Source organism: Amblyraja radiata, chromosome 19, assembly GCF_010909765.2.
Source record: "Amblyraja radiata isolate CabotCenter1 chromosome 19, sAmbRad1.1.pri, whole genome shotgun sequence".
In the NCBI taxonomy this organism is placed as follows: Eukaryota; Metazoa; Chordata; class Chondrichthyes; order Rajiformes; family Rajidae; genus Amblyraja; species Amblyraja radiata.
This window is the reverse complement of record NC_045974.1, coordinates 9,633,633-9,651,255: the sequence shown is the minus strand read 5'-3', so window position 1 is coordinate 9,651,255 and position 17,623 is coordinate 9,633,633. Positions and strand designations below refer to the sequence as shown.

The 17,623-nt window shown below is 45.1% G+C and overlaps 1 protein-coding gene across 1 annotated transcript; it reads left to right on the top strand.

The window, feature by feature from the left end:
• On the top strand, positions 1-17,371 carry spam1 (sperm adhesion molecule 1). Its single transcript, XM_033037638.1, has 4 exons — positions 1-461; positions 6,444-7,407; positions 12,169-12,258; positions 16,630-17,371. The coding sequence occupies exons 2-4, from the start codon at positions 6,451-6,453 to the stop codon at positions 17,128-17,130; spliced, it is 1,548 nt and encodes a 515-aa protein (XP_032893529.1). The 5' UTR covers positions 1-461; positions 6,444-6,450; the 3' UTR covers positions 17,131-17,371.
• Positions 17,372-17,623: the final 252 nt, after the last annotated feature.

Genomic DNA, 17,623 nt, shown 5'->3' with positions numbered 1-17,623 from the left:
TATAAGACGCAGCAAGGGATGTGAAACGCTGCCGATTCGTCTCCGAACAGCGGGGAAGGAAACAAAGATTGGGCATTTGAAAGATTGAATGAGAAATGTTCGATTTAATGTTTCCCAACCTGGATAGGTGCTACACCTGTGGGACACAGTGTCATTAAGGGGCCACACAATTTGATGCTTAATCAAACAAAAGCATCCTCGGGATAGTTCCGGTTTAGTGAAGCTGTGTGTGTGTAAAAAAAACAGCGCCCAATTACACACACACACACCTCTCTGGAACTTTACAACAGTGGTTCTCCCACAAAGACAACTGCTTAAATTCAGGTGATCATGTTAGACCTCACATACTGAGCGGAGTGACACCAAAGGGCAGGACCGCCAAAGGAGGAAGGAAAGAAAGAAAGATAGAAGGGGACGATTCAAAGCATCGTGGAGCCCAAGAAAGAACCCGCGGAGTGAAGGCAAGTGCTGGCTTTGCAATCCCATTGAGAGGCGCGGCGCTCTCCCGAAAAGTCAGAGAAAAGTATGTCAAAGTTTATGAAAGTTTCCAAACAAAGTGAGATTTTTCCCTCTCGTGAGTGAAATTGAACTGAAATGTGGTTTGACTTCTTGTAGGCGAGATTTCACAACGAAATCTTTCTGAAATGGGCGATTGGCTCCAAAGCCCGTCTCTTTTGTTGTGGGGACAATCCCATCCTGTTATGTCCTTAAATGTGTACATTTTATTTAATCTCGTTGTTGGGTGGCTTTGTCCTTGTAGCTCATGAGATGACTGCGCTGCTTTTGCTAAGGCAACAAACAGGGCGCCGTTGAAGCAACAAGTGTTGTTCCGATGCATGTGGCTGGAGAGGCATGTTCATATCCGTAAGTTTTAGGAGCAGACCATTCGGCCCATCAAGTCTACTCCGCCTTTCAATCATGGCTGATCTATCTTTCTATCAACCTAACTCTCCCGCCTTCTCCTCATAACCCTGACCCCTGTATTAATCAAGAATCTATCTATCTGCACCTTAAAAATATCAATTGACTTGGTTTCCACAGCCGTTAGTTAGTTTAATGTATTGTCACGTCTACCGAGATGTAGTGAAAAGCTTTTGTTCTGTTAGAAACATAGAAAAATAGGTGTGGGAGTGGGCCATTCGGCCCTTCGAGCCAAGCACCGCTGTTCAATATGATCATGGCTCATGCTATCCAGTCAGTGGAAAGTCATTCACAGTGAACAGGTACGGGATAAAGGGAATCATGTTTAGTGCAAGGTGGAGTCAGATTAAAGACAGTCTGAAGGTCTCCAATAAGGTATTTGGGAGATAGACTCAAAGTGCTGGAGTAATTCAGCGGGTCAGGCAGCATCTCTGGCGAAAAGGAACAGGTGATGTTTTGGGTTGAGACCCTTCTTCGGACTGAGTGTCATGGGAGAGGGAAATTGAAGGTATGGAAAGGTACAAAGAACAAAAGAATGAAAGGAACAACTTAAGGTCAGGAAGGATGATCACATAAAGGTGGAGCCCACAATGGTCCATTGCTGGCTGTGCAAAAGGTGGTAACGAGGGGGTGTGAACAGTGAAACTAAGCAGGATGACAATGAAACTAATAGGATGACTAGGGTGGGAGAGGAACAGAGAGAGAGGGAACGCAAATGGTACTTAAAATTAGAGAAATCGATATTCATACCACTAGATTTTAAGCTGTCCAAGCAAAATATGAGGTGCTGTTCCTCCAATTTGCGTTTGGCCTGACCTCGGGTGGGAGGTCAGGATTGTTCTCGAGTTGGTAATAGGATGGTTCAGTTGCCTGATAACAGCCGGGAAGAAACTGTCCCTGAATCTGGAGGTATGCGTTTTCACACTTACTAGTACCTCTTGCCTGATGGGAGAGGGGGTGAGGCTGGTCCTTGATTAAGCTGCTGGCCTTGCTGTGGCAGCGTGAAGTGTAGATGGAGTCAATGGAAAGGAGGTTGGTTTGGGTGATGGCTTGGGTTGGTTGTGTGTTGCTTAGTAATGTCTATTGTAATGTGGGCAGAATTTTCCAAACACAGTTTTGATCGCTCGCCTCACTGTAACTGGACTTAATTTTACTGATAGAAAATTAAACATTAAAACTACAACACTGGAACAGGCCCTTCGGCCCACAATATCTGTGCCATACATTATGCCAAGTTAAACTAATCACAGCTGCCTGCAGGTGCTCCATACCCCTTGTATTATATGTATCTCTTTGCCAAGACTATCTCTTATCTGCCTACACATAATCCATATTACCTCCATATCTATATGTCCATCCAAAATTCTCTTAAATGCCACTAACTCATCTACCTCAACCACCTCCCTCAACAGTGCACTCGCCAGCCCCTGTGTAAAAAAAAAATGGTCCCACTTTAAACCTTTCTCCTCTCACCCTAAAACTATTCCCTCTAATATTTAACCTTTTTCACCTTAAAAATATCCACCCTAACTATGCCTCTCGTAATTTTACATTCCTCTGTCTGGTTTCCTCACGAACTCCTGCGTTCCACAGAAAGCAATGCAAGTCCGATAATAGTAATAAGTTGAAAATTACACAGTAGTCAAGGTAGCTGTGGGCGTCAGTGGGTTTCAGTAGACGTCGGTCTACTATCCAACCTGTTCTTTTATCATTGCTTTGGTCCTTGGGATGAGTGAAACTCTCCATGTCGCTTCTAATTATGACCATGCTTTCCCTTATGTCAGCAAACTATGGCAATCCCATTTTGACATTCTTATGGCCGGATGAGCTCCTAGCGAGCCAACGGCCATCAACACCAGTAGAAGTTGCGATCACTGCCGTACACGGCATTTGTAAGGCACCATGCCCGTTGATGTTTTCAACAATGATGATGACATTCTTATTGAATTATAGAATGCTACAATGCTTAAAATGACTGTTCAGCTCATCATATTGGGAGTACACTAAAATGCTGGAGAAACTCAGCGGGTGCAGCAGCATCTATGGAGCGAAGGAAATGGGCAACGTTTCGGGCCGAAACCCTTCTTCAGACTGATGGGGGGGTGGCGGGAAGAAGAAAGGAAAAAGGAGGAGGAGGAACCCGAGGGCTGAGGGATGGGAGGAAACAGCCCGAGGGCTGAGGAAGGGGAGGAGACAGCAAGGGCTAACAAAATTGGGAGAATTCAATGTTCATGCCCGCAGGATGCAGACTCCCCATATGAGGTGCTGTTCCTCCAATTTCCGGTGTTGCTCACTCTGGCCATGGAGGAGACCCAGGGCAGAGAGGTCGGACGGGGAGTGGGAGGGGGAGTTGAAGTGCTGAGCCATCGGGAGGTCAGGTAGGTTCTTGCGGACCGAGCGGAGGTGTTCAGCGAAACGATCGCCCAGCCTCCGCATAGTCTCACCGATGTAGATCAGCTGACATCTAGAGCAGCGGATGCAATAGATGAGGTTGGAGGAGATACAGGTGAACCTCTGTCGCACCTGGAACGACTGCTTGGGTACTTGAATGGATTCGAGGGTGGTGGTAAAGGGACAGGTGTTGCATCTCTTGCGGTTGCAACGGAAAGTGCCCGGGAAGGGGGTGGTACGGAAGGGAACAATTGACAAGGGAGTTACGGAGGGAGCGGTCTTTGCGAAAGGCAGACATGGGCGGAGATGGGAAGATGTGGCGAGTGGTGGGGTCACGTTGGAGGTGGCGAAACTGACGGAGGATTACTTGTTGTATGTGACGGCTGGTGGGGTGAAAGGTGAGGACTAGGGGGACACTGCCCTTGTTGCGAGTGCGGGGATGGGGAGAGAGAGCAGTGTAGCGGGGTATGGAAGAGACCCTGGTGCGAGCCTCATCTATGGTGGAGGAGGGGAACCCCCGTTCCCTGAAGAATTAGGACATTTCAGATGCCCTGGTGTGGAACGCCTCATCCTGGGAGCAGATGCGGCGTAGACGGAGGAATTGGGAGTAGGGGATGGAGTTCTTACAGGAAGCAGGGTGGACTCATTTAGAGAACACGGCATAGTGGCGTAGTGGTAGTGTTGCTGCCTTACAGCGCCAGAGACCTGGGTTCTATCCTGACCACGGTACTTGTCATAATCATCATAATAGTACTTTATAAGCCAAGTATGTTTTGCAACATATGAGGAATTTGATTTGCCATACAGTCATACCATTAAAGATCAACAAGACACCCAAATAAATTTTTAACATAAACATCCACCACAGTGACTCCTCCACATTCCTCACTGTGATGGAAGGCAAACAAAAAGTTCAATCGCTTCCCTTCTTTGTCCTCAGGGGCCTCGAACCTTCTGTTGATGGGACGATCTTGGCTCCCGCGGTCAGTGGTCGAGCCCTCCGCATCGGGGCGATCAAGCTCCCGCGTCGGGGAAATCTCAGTTCCCCCGCGCCGGGCGATCGGACCCCGAGTCGGGGCTGGTCGAACCTCCAGTGACTTTGGAGCTTCCCGACATCGGTCTCTACCCGAGACTGCGAGCTCCTCGATGTTGGAATCTGCAGGCCGCGGTTGGAGCGTTGATCCCAGGCAAGAGATCGCAGGCTCCGATGGTGGGGCTCAAAGTCAGTCTCGAGCAAGGCCGCCGGCTCCATGATGTCTGTACGGAGTTTGTCCTTTCTCATCGTGACCTGCGTGGATTTTCTCCGGGATCTCTGGTTTCCTCCCACACTCCAAAGACGTACAGGTTTGTAGGTTAATTGGCTTGCCAAAATTGTAAATTGTCCCTAGTGTGTGTAGGATAGCGTTAGTGTGCAGGGATTGCTGGTCGGCGTGGACACGGTGAGTCGAGGGGCCTGTTTCCGCGCTGTATCTCTAAAACTAAAAACTAAAACAATCCGATGAGTCCCACTCCATGGTCCAAATACCAACCTTATTGTCATGACAATAACTTCTTAGTGTTAGCCTTGGCAATAGATCTTTGCTGCAATATCTATGGGTCTTCACCAACAATGATTTCCAAGACCCCATGCAGTAGGTGCCTCTACATGGTTAAGGCTTGACTGGAATTCTGCAAAACCAAAGGCATTTATACACATGAACAAATAATTGTCTCTCACACTTCACATTTAAAAAAAGTAGCTTAAAATGGCAAATGTATTAAAATGGTAAATTGATCAGCTGATTATCCTCCAAATAGTTTCATAAATTCAGAATAGAAATGGAAAATGCCGGGAAATGCTCTGCAGGTCAGGCTGTATCTGTGGAGAGAGAAATAGTTAAGATTTCGAGTCAGTGATCTTTTGTCATAGATCTATAATAATAATAATAATAATTTTATTTATAGAGCATTTTAAAAACAATCATAGTTGCAACAAAGTGCTGTACATCACTAATCATTGACAAAAAAGTTAATACACACCAATAATAACAATTAAAAGATGGAGTAAGTAAAGATATTCAAAATAAAGAAATATTAAAAACACTAAAAACAGGAGCAAAGTCTCATGCATGGTCAAAAGCCAGGGAGTATAAATGTGTTTTAACACTGGCTTTGAAGATGGACAGTGAGGGGGCCTGTCTGACGTGCAACGGCAGAGCGTTCCAGAGTGCCGGAGCAGCAACAGAGAAGGCTCTATCCCCTCTGAGCTTCCGCTTAGACCTCGGTACCTCCAGGAGCGTATGGGTGGAGCAGCTCAGGGAGGTAAGGCGGGGCGAGCCCATTCAGAGATTTAAAAACAAATAACAGAATGGCGGTTTAGACTAAGTTCAGTATAGTTCATTGTCACGTGGACCGAGGTACAGTGAAAAGCTTTTGTTACAGTGAAAGTTTTGTTGTTGAAGTTTTATTACAGTGAAAAGCGACTTGATGGCCCGAATGGACTAGTTCTGCTCCGATGACATGAACTTTTCTAGAGTTGTGAGACACAAAATGTTGGAGTAAATCAGTGGGACAGGCAGCATCTCTGACCTTTTCTCCCAGAGAGCTGTGAATCTGTGGAATTCTCTGCCTCAGAAGGCAGTGGAGATCAAATCTCTGGATGCTTTCAAGAGAGAGTTAAATAGGGCTCTTAAAGATAATGGAGTCGAGGGATATGGGGAGAAGGCAGGAACTGATTGTGGATGATCAGCCATGATCACAGTAAATAGCAATGCTGGCCCGAAGGACCGAAAGGCCTACTCCTGCACCTATGTTTCTCACGTACTAATTCAAAAATTGGTTTTATAACACCTTGGGTGATTTTAACAAGGGTTTGGGAAGAGTGACCCGAATGCCATTCATTTCTTCTATCCAGAGATGCTGTCCGTCCCGCTGAGTTACTCCAGCATTTTGTGTCTGTCTCCGGTTTAAACCAGCATCCCCAGTTCCTTCCTACACATTATCTAACGTTGTGATATCCCCTGTCTAACCGATGAGTTATGCCATCATTAGATTCATATGGTTTCCACGTGCCTTCAGAGATAATAACTGAGGAAGGTAGAACGACTTGCTTCAATCATGACTTAACAATGAAAATCTTTTGTTTCCCTTAGACTAATAATGAGACTCCATAGCTGGAATGGTAGCCGCAGTCACCCTCTCTCTGTGGCAATGATCCAGTTTGCACTACTTGCTTCCAACTGTCTCAGTCAGCCGTTGCATCAAACTGTGAATCCCATGACAGGAAACTCCCCTTTTATGGCTCTGTGGAATGCACCCACTGAATTGTGTGAGAACAAATTTGGGGTCACAGTAGATTTGAGCTTGTTTGAGGTAATCGGTAGTCCTCTCGAAACCGCCACAGGTCAATCCATCACGATATTCTACCACAACAGACTTGGGTATTACCCCTATTACGATGAGCTAACTGAAGAAGCATTTAATGGCGGCCTACCTCAGCTAGCGTCCTTGGAGCTTCACGTAGCGAAGACGACAGTGGACTTTCAGTACTACATTCCTGCATATGGGATTCCTGGGTTCGCCGTCCTTAACTGGGAAAACTGGAGACCGCAGTGGATAAGAAATTGGGACCAGAAAGATATCTACAGGAGAAAATCTGTCGAACTGGTTATGCAGAAAAATGATTCCATGAACATGAAAGATTGCATTGAGATTGCAAAGAGTGAGTTTGAAGAACACGCCAAAACGTTAATGCTAATAACTTTAAAGATGGGTAAGGTATTAAGACCCAATCACTTGTGGGGATATTACTTGTATCCAGAGTGTTACAATTACAACTACAAGGATTCGTTGGTTAACTACACGGGGAGATGCCCCGATATTGAGGAATCGAGAAACGATGAGCTACTCTGGCTTTGGAATGAAAGCACAGCCCTCTATCCATCCATTTACCTGCAGAGTGTGCTCCGAGATTCAGACGCTGCGGCTAAGTTTGTGCGCCACCGTGTCCAGGAAGCAATGCGGGTATCCTTGCTTTCGACTCAGGAATACTCTCCGCCTGTGTACGTGTACACCCGCCCGGTGTTCACTGATTCTCCCACAGAATATCTGTCTGAGGTAATATAAAACAGGCTTTTGAAAAGCGGCAAATATTTGTGGTTTCTTTATCATCACCAGGTACCAGGTACAGTGAAATACAATTATTATTTTTTTTGCATTCAGCTCACTCCCGAGACTATCCTCGTACGTAAGCGCAACAGGCCCAGTCCCACAAAGACCTCTTGCAGCCAACGCTTCATAGAAACATAGAAAATGGGTGCAGGAGTAGGCCATTTGGCCCTTTGCGCCAGCACCGCCATTCAATATGATCATGGCTGATCATCCAAAATCAATACCCTGTTCCTGCTTTCTCCCCATATCCCACGATTCCGTTAGCCCTAAGAGCTAAATCGAACTCTCTCTTGAAAACATCCATCCACGTGAAAACAAACAAGCCTCCATCCGGTCGTTCCGCAAACAGTTGTCCCACTCCACCCCTGGCCTTCTTTAGCCCTTGTTCCCCAGGGGGCGCCTTCTGCAGCCAACCTCGAGGGCGTGGATGGTAAGACCCCCCCCCTCCTGGTTCTTCTTGCCTTTAGTCCAACATCCGCCACAGGAACCACAGGATTCCCAACTTCATGGACTTGGCAACTAAAATGCATTATGTGCCAATTGAACAGTAATTTCCTTCAACTAAATATTGGGGAAACCAAAGCTAAGGCCAAAACCAAAGCCAATTCCCTCAGTCTCAAACCAAAGCCAATCCCCCCTACTGACCAAGTGAACAAAACCGTTCACAATCTTCACGTTCCAGGAGAGAATTAGACTATTTGGCCTATCAAGTCAACTCTGCCATTCAAACGTGGCTGATCTATTTTCTCCTCTTAACCCCAGTCTCCTGCCTTATCCCCACAACCACATGATTGCTTACTAATCAAGAATCTGTCAATCTCCGCCTTAAATATCCATTAACTTGGCCTCCACAGCCTTCTGTGGCAATGAATTCCATCTTGCCCTAATTTGAGTGTTAATCTCTGCGTCCATTCCATCTAGAGGTGAAATTAGGTTGAAAGTGGCCAGTGTGGTCACTAATGTAACTAATGGGTTAAACATTAATGTTAGTATAACAACTGTAACTGTATGAAATTGTTACTTATGATGCTGGTTTCGTTGCTAATTGGCTCTGTTTTCACTTCCATAACAGTTCAATTTAAAAATGGTCCTTTTCCAAGATCACCCATACTGGTCTCTGTAATGCCCTTTGGCCCGAAAACCTTCCAAGATATCCAGCTGCAAAACACAAAGTGCTGGGATAACTCAGCAGGTCAGGCAGCAATGTTGGAGGAAATGGATAGGTGACGTTTCAGGTCGGGACATCCCAGCTGGTCTCATTCATTCCCAGACTTACGACTGTCAATGACGCAGTCATGAACTTCAGCTGCTGAATCCCAAAGCTCTGGAATTCTACACCATCCTAAACTCCCCATCATTCTTTGGTCTATTTAAACACTTCTTAAAACCAACTGTTTGACCAAACCTTTGATCATTGGTCTCTGTGTTTCCTTGTATGGATTTCTGTCAAGAGCTACCCGTCGGGGGAGGGGGGGGGGGGGCTGCCGAGAACAAAGGAGGGTCCCGGCGGGGAAGGGGCTGCTGCCATGTGTGATGGCGGGCAGAAGATGGAACTGTTCGGTGGACCTGGTAACTTTGTCAGTGCCAGAAACGTGGTGACACTTGTTCACAAGTTATAGGAGTAGAATTAGGTCATTCAGGCCATCGAGTCTACTCCACCATTCAATCATGGCTGATCTCAGCCTCCTAATCTCATTTTCCTGCCTTCTCCTCATAATCCTTGACACCCGTTCTAATCAAGAATTTGTCTATCTCTGCCTTAGAAACACACAATGACTTGTCCTCCACAGCCCTCTGTGGCAATGAGTTCCACAGATTAACTACTCTCTGACTAAAGAAGTTCCTCCTCATTGAAACATATAAGATTACTAGACTAAGTGGGACCCGTTGTGTCCCAGCTTCACATGGGAGGGCTGGTCCCCCAATGCAATATTCCACCTCTCCACCAATTCCAATATACACACTCTCACACACACACACACAGACTTATACACACATCCTCCAACACACACACACACACACACACACACACACACACACACACACTCACACTCACACTCACACTCACACTCACTCACACAGACTCACACATACACAGACATACACTCACACAGACACACATAGACACACACACATACAAACACACACAATATATATGAGTAAACTTTCTTGAATCTACTCACACGGCTGAGTAGATTAACTGTGGGGCTTCCGCAGTCAGCGGCTGTTCAGCAATCAGTGTGACTTCTGCACTTACCGGAAATTACACAATCAGCGCGACCTTTGCACTCACCGGAAATTGCGCAATCAGCGCGACCTGTCCACTAAACGGAAGTCACGCAATGAGCAGGACTTTTGGACTAAACACAGTCAGACCTAATAAAGGATTTATTCCTTCCAAACACAGTCGGACCTAATAAAGCATTTATTCCTTCCAAACACAGTCGGACCTAATAAAGCATTGCAGTTTCAAGCACAGGCAGGGCAGCAGGCCAAACAACTCATGGCATTGTCATTTCATTTCCAATTAAGCATTGCACTTTCAAGAACAGGCAGGACAGCAGGCGGAACAATTCATGGCATTGTCATTAAGGGCTAACAAATCATTTATTGCAAGTACATTGTTGATTCACAGCTTAGAATGACAGTCAGCTGATTCACAGCTTAGAATGACAGTCGTGGCCTCTCCCTCGCGATCTTGCAGAGTGACTGACTCGCGTCCAGGCATCCAGGGTTTTATAGTCCTTGCTCCCCCCACGAAGGGACGTTACCTTAATCGCAGTGATTGACAGGCAAGAGGACCAATCAGCTGATCACCAGGTTTTTTTAAACACTCATAACTTTTTTATTTTTCATCGATGGGAAATACCCTCGGGGCTGGCTCAGAAGAGGAGGACTGTGAGTAGGCTGGCCAAAAATCACAGCGATATAGGGTAGCGTTTTTTCTAAAATCAATATACAACGCAGACAGGAAGTGGTCAAGATGATACTTTTAATTATATAGATTAAGGATTTGGAAATGCTAGAGGCAGGAAAGATGTTCCCGATGTTGGGAGAATCCAAAACCAGGGGCCACAGTTTAAGAATAAGAGGTAAGCCATTTAGAACAGAGACGAGGAAACACTTCTTCACACAGAGAGTTGTGAGTGTGGAATTCTCTGCCTCAGAGGGAGGTGGAGGCTGGTTCTCCAGATAATTTCAAGAGAGGGCTAGATAGGGCTCTTAAAGATAGTGGAGTCAGGGGATATAAGGAGAAGGCAGGAACGGGGTACTGATTATGGATGATCAGCCATGATCACATTGAATGGCTTGAAGGGCCAAATGGCCTACTCCTGCACCTATTGCACCTCCTGCACCTATTGTCTATTGTCTATTGCCACCTCCTTTCTAAAAGAGCGCCCTTTAATTCTGAGGCTATGACCTCTGGTGCTAGACTCTCCCATCCTTTCCACATCCACTCTATCTATGTCTTTCATTATTCTGTAAGTTTCAATGAGGTCCCCCTTGGGATGTCTTCTGTAAGACCATTGTGACTAGCACAATGAATACACGTCCGACATCTTGTAAGAAGGATTTAATCTGCACAACCAGGAAACTTCTAGAAGGTCACCTGACCTCAGTCACGAGGCACAGGCACATTTGCTAGCTTCAGCTTTTGGCCTCAAGGGGCACTGGCATTTATATTACATATACATCACATCTCCCCCTTCACTTTAATTACATCTATCACAGGCCGCATCACAAGGTTCTGTGGTGGGGGAACCGGCTCAAAGCGTGCCAAGCCACACTCACACACAACAGAAATACGACACAGAATGAGTTGGAAATACGACTTGCACGAGAAGTAGCCGATTGTCACAACCCCCAACTCGACTTGTTATGTAAAATTGTTGGGCAATTATTTTATAATTTTGTAGTATGAAGAGCACTGTGTTATTTGTGGTACTTTATCCACATTAAATTGATTAAAGGTTCGTTATTAGTTTTGACCCCAACGTTGAAGGGAGGGATGTGATGTAATTAAAGTGAAGGGGGAAATGTGATGTATATGTAATATAAATGCCAGTGCCCCTTGTGGCCAAAAGCTGGAGCTGGCAAATGTGCCTGTGCCTCGTGACTGAGGTCAGATGACCTTCTAGAAGTTTCCTGGTTGTGCAGATTAAATCCATCTTACAAGATGTCGGACATTTATTCATTGTGCTAGTCACAACGGTCTTACAGAAGACATCTCACCCCCTCAACGTCCTAGTAGAGGCCCAGTGCTGTCAAGCGCTCATCATATGCTAACCCACTAATTCCTGGAATCATTCTTGTAAACCACCTCTGGACCCTCTCCAGATCCAACACATCCTCCCTTGTGTACTGCCCAGGTGAGGTCTGCTGGGTTGTGTGCAAAACACCAGTTCACGCTACCTAGGTACATGTGACAATAAAGTATCATGGCATTGAATGGTTGATTTAAATATTTGGTAATGTTCTTGCCAAAGCGCCTTGAGTTGTCCTGTTTTAAAATGCTTTGCAAATGGATTCATGTGTCGCGGGTTACAAAATGCAGAAAGAATAGAACAAAAAATATTTTCATAAGAATGAATGAATGAATGAATAAGTTTATTGGCCAAGTATGTACACATACAAGGAATTTGCCTTGGTGCATTTCATTTTGTGTGCAACTTAAAATGTAACACTTTTATCAAACTCTTCCTTCAGACTGATCTTCTCCACACTATTGGTGAAAGTGCTGCTCTGGGAGCAGCTGGGTTTGTTCTATGGGGCAGTTTAAATATGACTGAAACAAAGGTAAGTATGTTTGAAGTTTACTCATTTTTTGAGATGGACATCGTTGGCAATTACAGTCATTTGGGTTTGGGCCAGTTCCCGACTGAGTTAATGCAGTAGCTAGTACAGGTGGTACTGAGTTACACAAGCTTTAATGGTGTTATTTCTTGACACACTGCACTGGCTTCTGTTAAACCGCCATTAGGCATGTTGTATTTGGCCTAAACTTTCCTGGGCTCGCAATGTGAAATACTTTGAACAGGTTGAATTGTGTAGGACGGAACTGCAGAAACTAGTTCACACCGAAGATAGACATAAAATGATAGAGTAACAGCGGGATAGGCAGCATCTCTGGATAGAAGGGATTGGTGACGTTTTGGGTCGGGGCCCGTCTTCAGACTGAACAGGTTGAATTCTTCGTCCTGTTCTGAATCACCAGTCGGTGATAATCAATGGCAAAATGTACTGATGTGGTGGTTGTGGACAAGATTTGCAGCTATTGCACATGACCGCATGAATTCTTTTCACAGTTCATAAAAGAGGAGACTATCTTTACAAAGTCAGTATGGGGCCAGTCAGTATCTTTATAATGGGGATACATCATTCATTTTAGATATCGAGGGACTAAAATCTATGGTTTAAGAACCATTGTTCATACCTGCTAGTTCTGATGAAACCAGATGAGTGGACAGTTTAGAAGACAGAAACAGTAACAGGTGCTAATTTTCCTATTCTAATAACCTTTACTTAAACATATCCTGTTTTTAGCCCATTGATATGGCAATTCAATCCATTGTCTACACTCCAAGAAATAAACCCAAAATTTACTCTCCAGGGTGGCATGGCGATGCAGTGTTACTGCCAACAGCGCCAGTGACCCGGGTTCGATCCTGACTATACTGTCTGTACTGAATTTGTTCTCCTGTGACCTGCGTGGGTTTTCTGAGATCTTCGGTTTCCTCCCACACTCCAAAGATGTCCAGGTTTGTAGGTTAATTGGCTTGGTATAAAATTGTCCCTAGTGTGTGTAGGGTAGTGTTGATGTGCGAGGATCGCTGGTTCTTCTTGGTTTCTTGGTCCTCCAAAATATTCCAAATGGAATTTAAACTGGAGGTGGTGAAGGGAGGGCTTAAGCCAGAAAGGGTTATTGGGAAGAAAGAGCTACTTTAAATTTAGTTGCATCTGGTTGGGTAACTATAGTTGGGTGGAGATTATTCCATGCTTTAATTGTGCGGGGGAAGAACGAATTGCTGTACACGTCTGTCTTTGTAGCTGGGATCACAAATTGGATCGAATGCCCTCGTCTGCTCCTAATTGGTTTGGGTTTGGTCAGTGCGGACTCGGTGAGCTGAAGGGCCTGTTTCTGCGCTGCATCTCCAAACTAAAGATGTTTTACAAACATACCGTCGTCATCTTAGCTTTCTGCACATTTGGATCTGACTGTATTGTGCCTTTGGTATATTATTTACATCTGATCAGAATGTAGATACAATTATTTATTGGTGTCTATTAAATATGATCACATTCCCTTATGCCAAGTATTTGAGGTCAGGAAATCAGTACTAAACAAAGCCTGACGCCTTTTTGGGCTGGACATCATGCCACAGTGTGCAATTGTTCATCAGCTGTACCGAGGTACAGTGAAAAGCTGTTTTGCATGCTATCCAAACGGATTAAATAATGTAAATAAATACAATAGTCACTCAAGTACAATAGGTAGAGCAAAGGGGAAGACACAGAGTGCAGAATATAGTTCTGAGCATTGTAGCGCATCAGTTCCAAAGAAAGATAGAGGTGAATTGGGCAGTACCTTAGCTTATGGAAGGACCATTCAGAAGCCTGATAAGAGGGGAAGAGGTTAGAAACATAGACATAGAAACATAGAAAATAGGTGCAGGAGTAGGCCATTCGGCCCTTCGAGCCTGCACCGCCATTCAATATGATCATGGCTGATCATCCAACTCAGGTTGTTCATGAGTCTGATGCTGAGCGCTTACAAGCTTCTGTACGTTTGTCCCAACGGGAGCAGGGAGAAGTAGAAATAACCGGGGTGGGACAACTCTTTGATTATGTTGGCTGTTTTTTCGAGGCAGCATTGATGAAGACAACAGTTTGGAATTTGGTCTGTGTGATGGACTGGACGACGTCTACAACTCTATAATTTCTTAAGGTCTCGGGCTGAGCTGTTCCAAATTTAAGTCATGATGCAACCTAAGAGTATGCTTTCTATGATGCCTATTTGCACAGAAGTTTGTAAAAGTAATTGGAGACATGCTGACTTTCCTCAGTCTCCTTAGTAGGTGGAATAAAACGAAGCAAGTGTCCACGAATTATGCCATGTCTCTTGCAACCTACTCTATCGTCGTGAGGAGAGCACAGGAACTGCCAGTAGGGACCTCCTGATGAAAATAGACTATTGGGCCAAATGGTAGGGGCAGGATGGGGAACAGGATCTTGAGGGTCAGCTTGGCTTCATTATATGGTCGGGGGTGTGGGGAATCACATCCTCTTGGAGGTCGGTGTCAAGTCATTATTGACAGATAGGGAATAGAATAGTGAAAGAATGGTGGGCAGTTGTTGCGTAGGCTGAGGTGTGGTAGTGGGGAGCTTGATGTAGACTGAAAACAAGGCAGTGAAGACTATTTTGAGGCAGAGCTGCTTGTAGGGGGCTCCAAGTTCCAGACTCCACAGCTTGAACCAGGCCAGATAAGCATCTACCAAGCCTCACTGAATCTAGGCTTGCATTCATTATGAAGGTCTATTTCTATATGTGTGTGTGTGTTACAACATTCATGCCATTAGTATAAAGGGCAGAAATAATTTGATTTACGTGTTATTTAAAATATACAAATATGTCATTGGTGAAATTATTAAATTGCATGTTTTAGCATATTCGAAAACAATCTGTATCAGCGAATTAATGGCTAACTTAAAAAAGTTAATATTTTATCCAATTAGAATTGATCATCTCACAATGGGATAACTTCGCTGAAGGATTTATGATACTTGAGTCATAGTTATACAGCGTGGAAACTGCCCCTTCATCCCAAACGGCCCACACTGCCCAACATGCTCCATCTGCATTAGTCCCATATCCCTCTAAATCTGTCCTATCCATGTACCTGTTTAACTGTTTCTTAAACGTTGCAATAGTCCCTGCCTCATCTACCTTCTCTGGCAGCTCGTACCCTCCACCCACCACGCTTCGTGCGAAAAAGTTACCCCTCAGATTCTCATTAAATCGTTCCCCCTTCACAATAAACATAGTTCTTCTGCCTCTTTTATTGCTTGTGTTACATGTCAATGGTCCGACATTTACCTTGGCACCAAATCCCCCCACAACCCCCCCCCCCCCCCCTCTCCCATATCAACTCCTGTTTGTCAGCTATAAAAACCTGGATGCAACATAATTTCCTCAAACTCAACAGCGATAAGACAGAATTCCTCCTCATAGGCTCCAAAGCCACACTCAGCAAAATCAATAACCCCACTCTCACCATCGACGGCACCACTGTCTCCCCATCTCCCCAGGCCCGCAACCTTGGCGTGATCTTTGATTCCACCCTCTCCCTTGAGCCTCACATCCGCCATGTCATTAAAACCTCCTTCTTTCATCTCCGCAAAATCGCCAAACTCAGACCCTCTCTCACACCGCCTGCTGCTGAAAGACTCATCCATGCCTTCATCTCCTCCCGACTGGATTATTGCAACTCACTTCTCCTTGGCATCAGCTCCACCTACATCAACCGACTCCAACTGGTCCAGAACGCAGCCGCCCGACATCACCCACACCAAATCCTGGCATCACATCACTCCAGTCCTCAAAAAACTTCACTGGCTTCCCATCTCCCACCGGATCACCTACAAAATCCTGGTCCTCACCTACAAAGCCCTCCACCATCTGGCCCCCCCATATCTCACTGACCTCCTCTCCCCCTACCAACCCTCACGGTCCCTCAGATCCACATCAGCCGGTCTCCTCTCCATCCACAAGTCCAACCTCCGTAGTTTTGGGGACAGAGCCTTCTCCAGGGCAGCTCCCAGGCTCTGGAACTCCCTCCCCCAACTGATCCGCAATTCCGTGTCCCTCACCATCTTCCAGTCCCGCCTCAAGACCCATCTCTTCACCTCTGCCTATCCTTAGCCCCATGTCCCCGTCCCTTTTCATCTGTGCATTAATTGCCTCATACTGTGTTTTGTATTGAATTCTGTCTTTACTTTGTGTACCAATCATGTCTCTACTATTTATTTCATTCCCCTTACATGTTTTTCCTCTACATGCTCAATTTTTGTAAGGTGTCCTTGAGACTCTTGAAAGGTGCCCATAAATAAAATTTATTATTATTATTATTATTAAGCGCGGGAGAAACCTTTTGTGGTTGTGTCTTGCAGCTCGTGTGTTTGAAGGCTGGCAACTATGTGAAGGACGTCTTGAATCCTTACATTGTAAACGTGACTTCTGCAGCGAGGCTATGCAGTAGAATTCTGTGTGGCAACAAAGGCCGTTGTGTGCGAAAGGAGTGGGACTCAGCTCATTATCTGCACTTGAACCCCACGAGCTTCAGAATCAGGAGAACTCACAAAGAATACGTAGTCATAGGACTAGCCTCCTTTGAAGATATAATCTTCTTTGCAGAAAACTTTGCTTGCCAGTGCTATGCAGGGCAGAATTGTGAACCTGTTAGTGACATAGAGAACTATATCACTGAACTGGACACCTGTGTTAATCCTGATTATTGCATCAGTTTAGATGCCTACACAGAATTGCCCAACATGTCAGAAGATATTAATCTAAGCGTAACTTCTGGAAGTTCTGCTCACTCTATCAATGCTCCCTTTGACTCTTTCATTTGCACAGCTTTCATTGCACTTTATATAATTCATCTAATGTGATTTCAAGAAACTTGTACTCGGTTTATGTTCTATATATATATATTGATTTAATTAATGAGCATCTTTATCAAAAACAGTGAGTACTTAAGGTGTGACCTGTTGCTATGTTTCAGAGTACAAATGTGAATATTTTAGTGCTTGGTTATTACAGTAAAACCTAATCTTCCACATGATTGATTTAACACTAATTTAAATGTTTGAGTGCTTAAGTCAGAATTAAATTGTTGCATGTTTCATTTGATGTAGACTCTATCAGTCATGCTCATTCGATTGATTGTTTGATTGAAAGAGACAGCATGGAATGAGGCCCTTCAGCCCACCGAGTCCATGCTGGCCATCTATCACCCGTCTTTGGGATGTGGGAGGATATCGGGGCATACGGAAGAAACCCGCGTGATCACAGGGAGAATACACAAATTCCACACATACAACACCATGGGTCAGGATTGAACCCAGGTCTCTGGTGCTTTGAGGCAGCAGCTCTGTCAGCTGT

Excerpts from the sequence above, each read along its gene's own strand:
- spam1 (XM_033037638.1), top strand. The coding sequence starts at position 6,451 with ATGAGACTCCATAGCTGGAATGGTAGCCGCAGTCACCCTCTCTCTGTG. Across the intron at positions 7,408-12,168 it reads CCACAGAATATCTGTCTGAG|ACTGATCTTCTCCACACTAT; the intron begins GTAATATAAAAC and ends CTCTTCCTTCAG. Across the intron at positions 12,259-16,629 it reads TAAATATGACTGAAACAAAG|CTCGTGTGTTTGAAGGCTGG; the intron begins GTAAGTATGTTT and ends TGTGTCTTGCAG.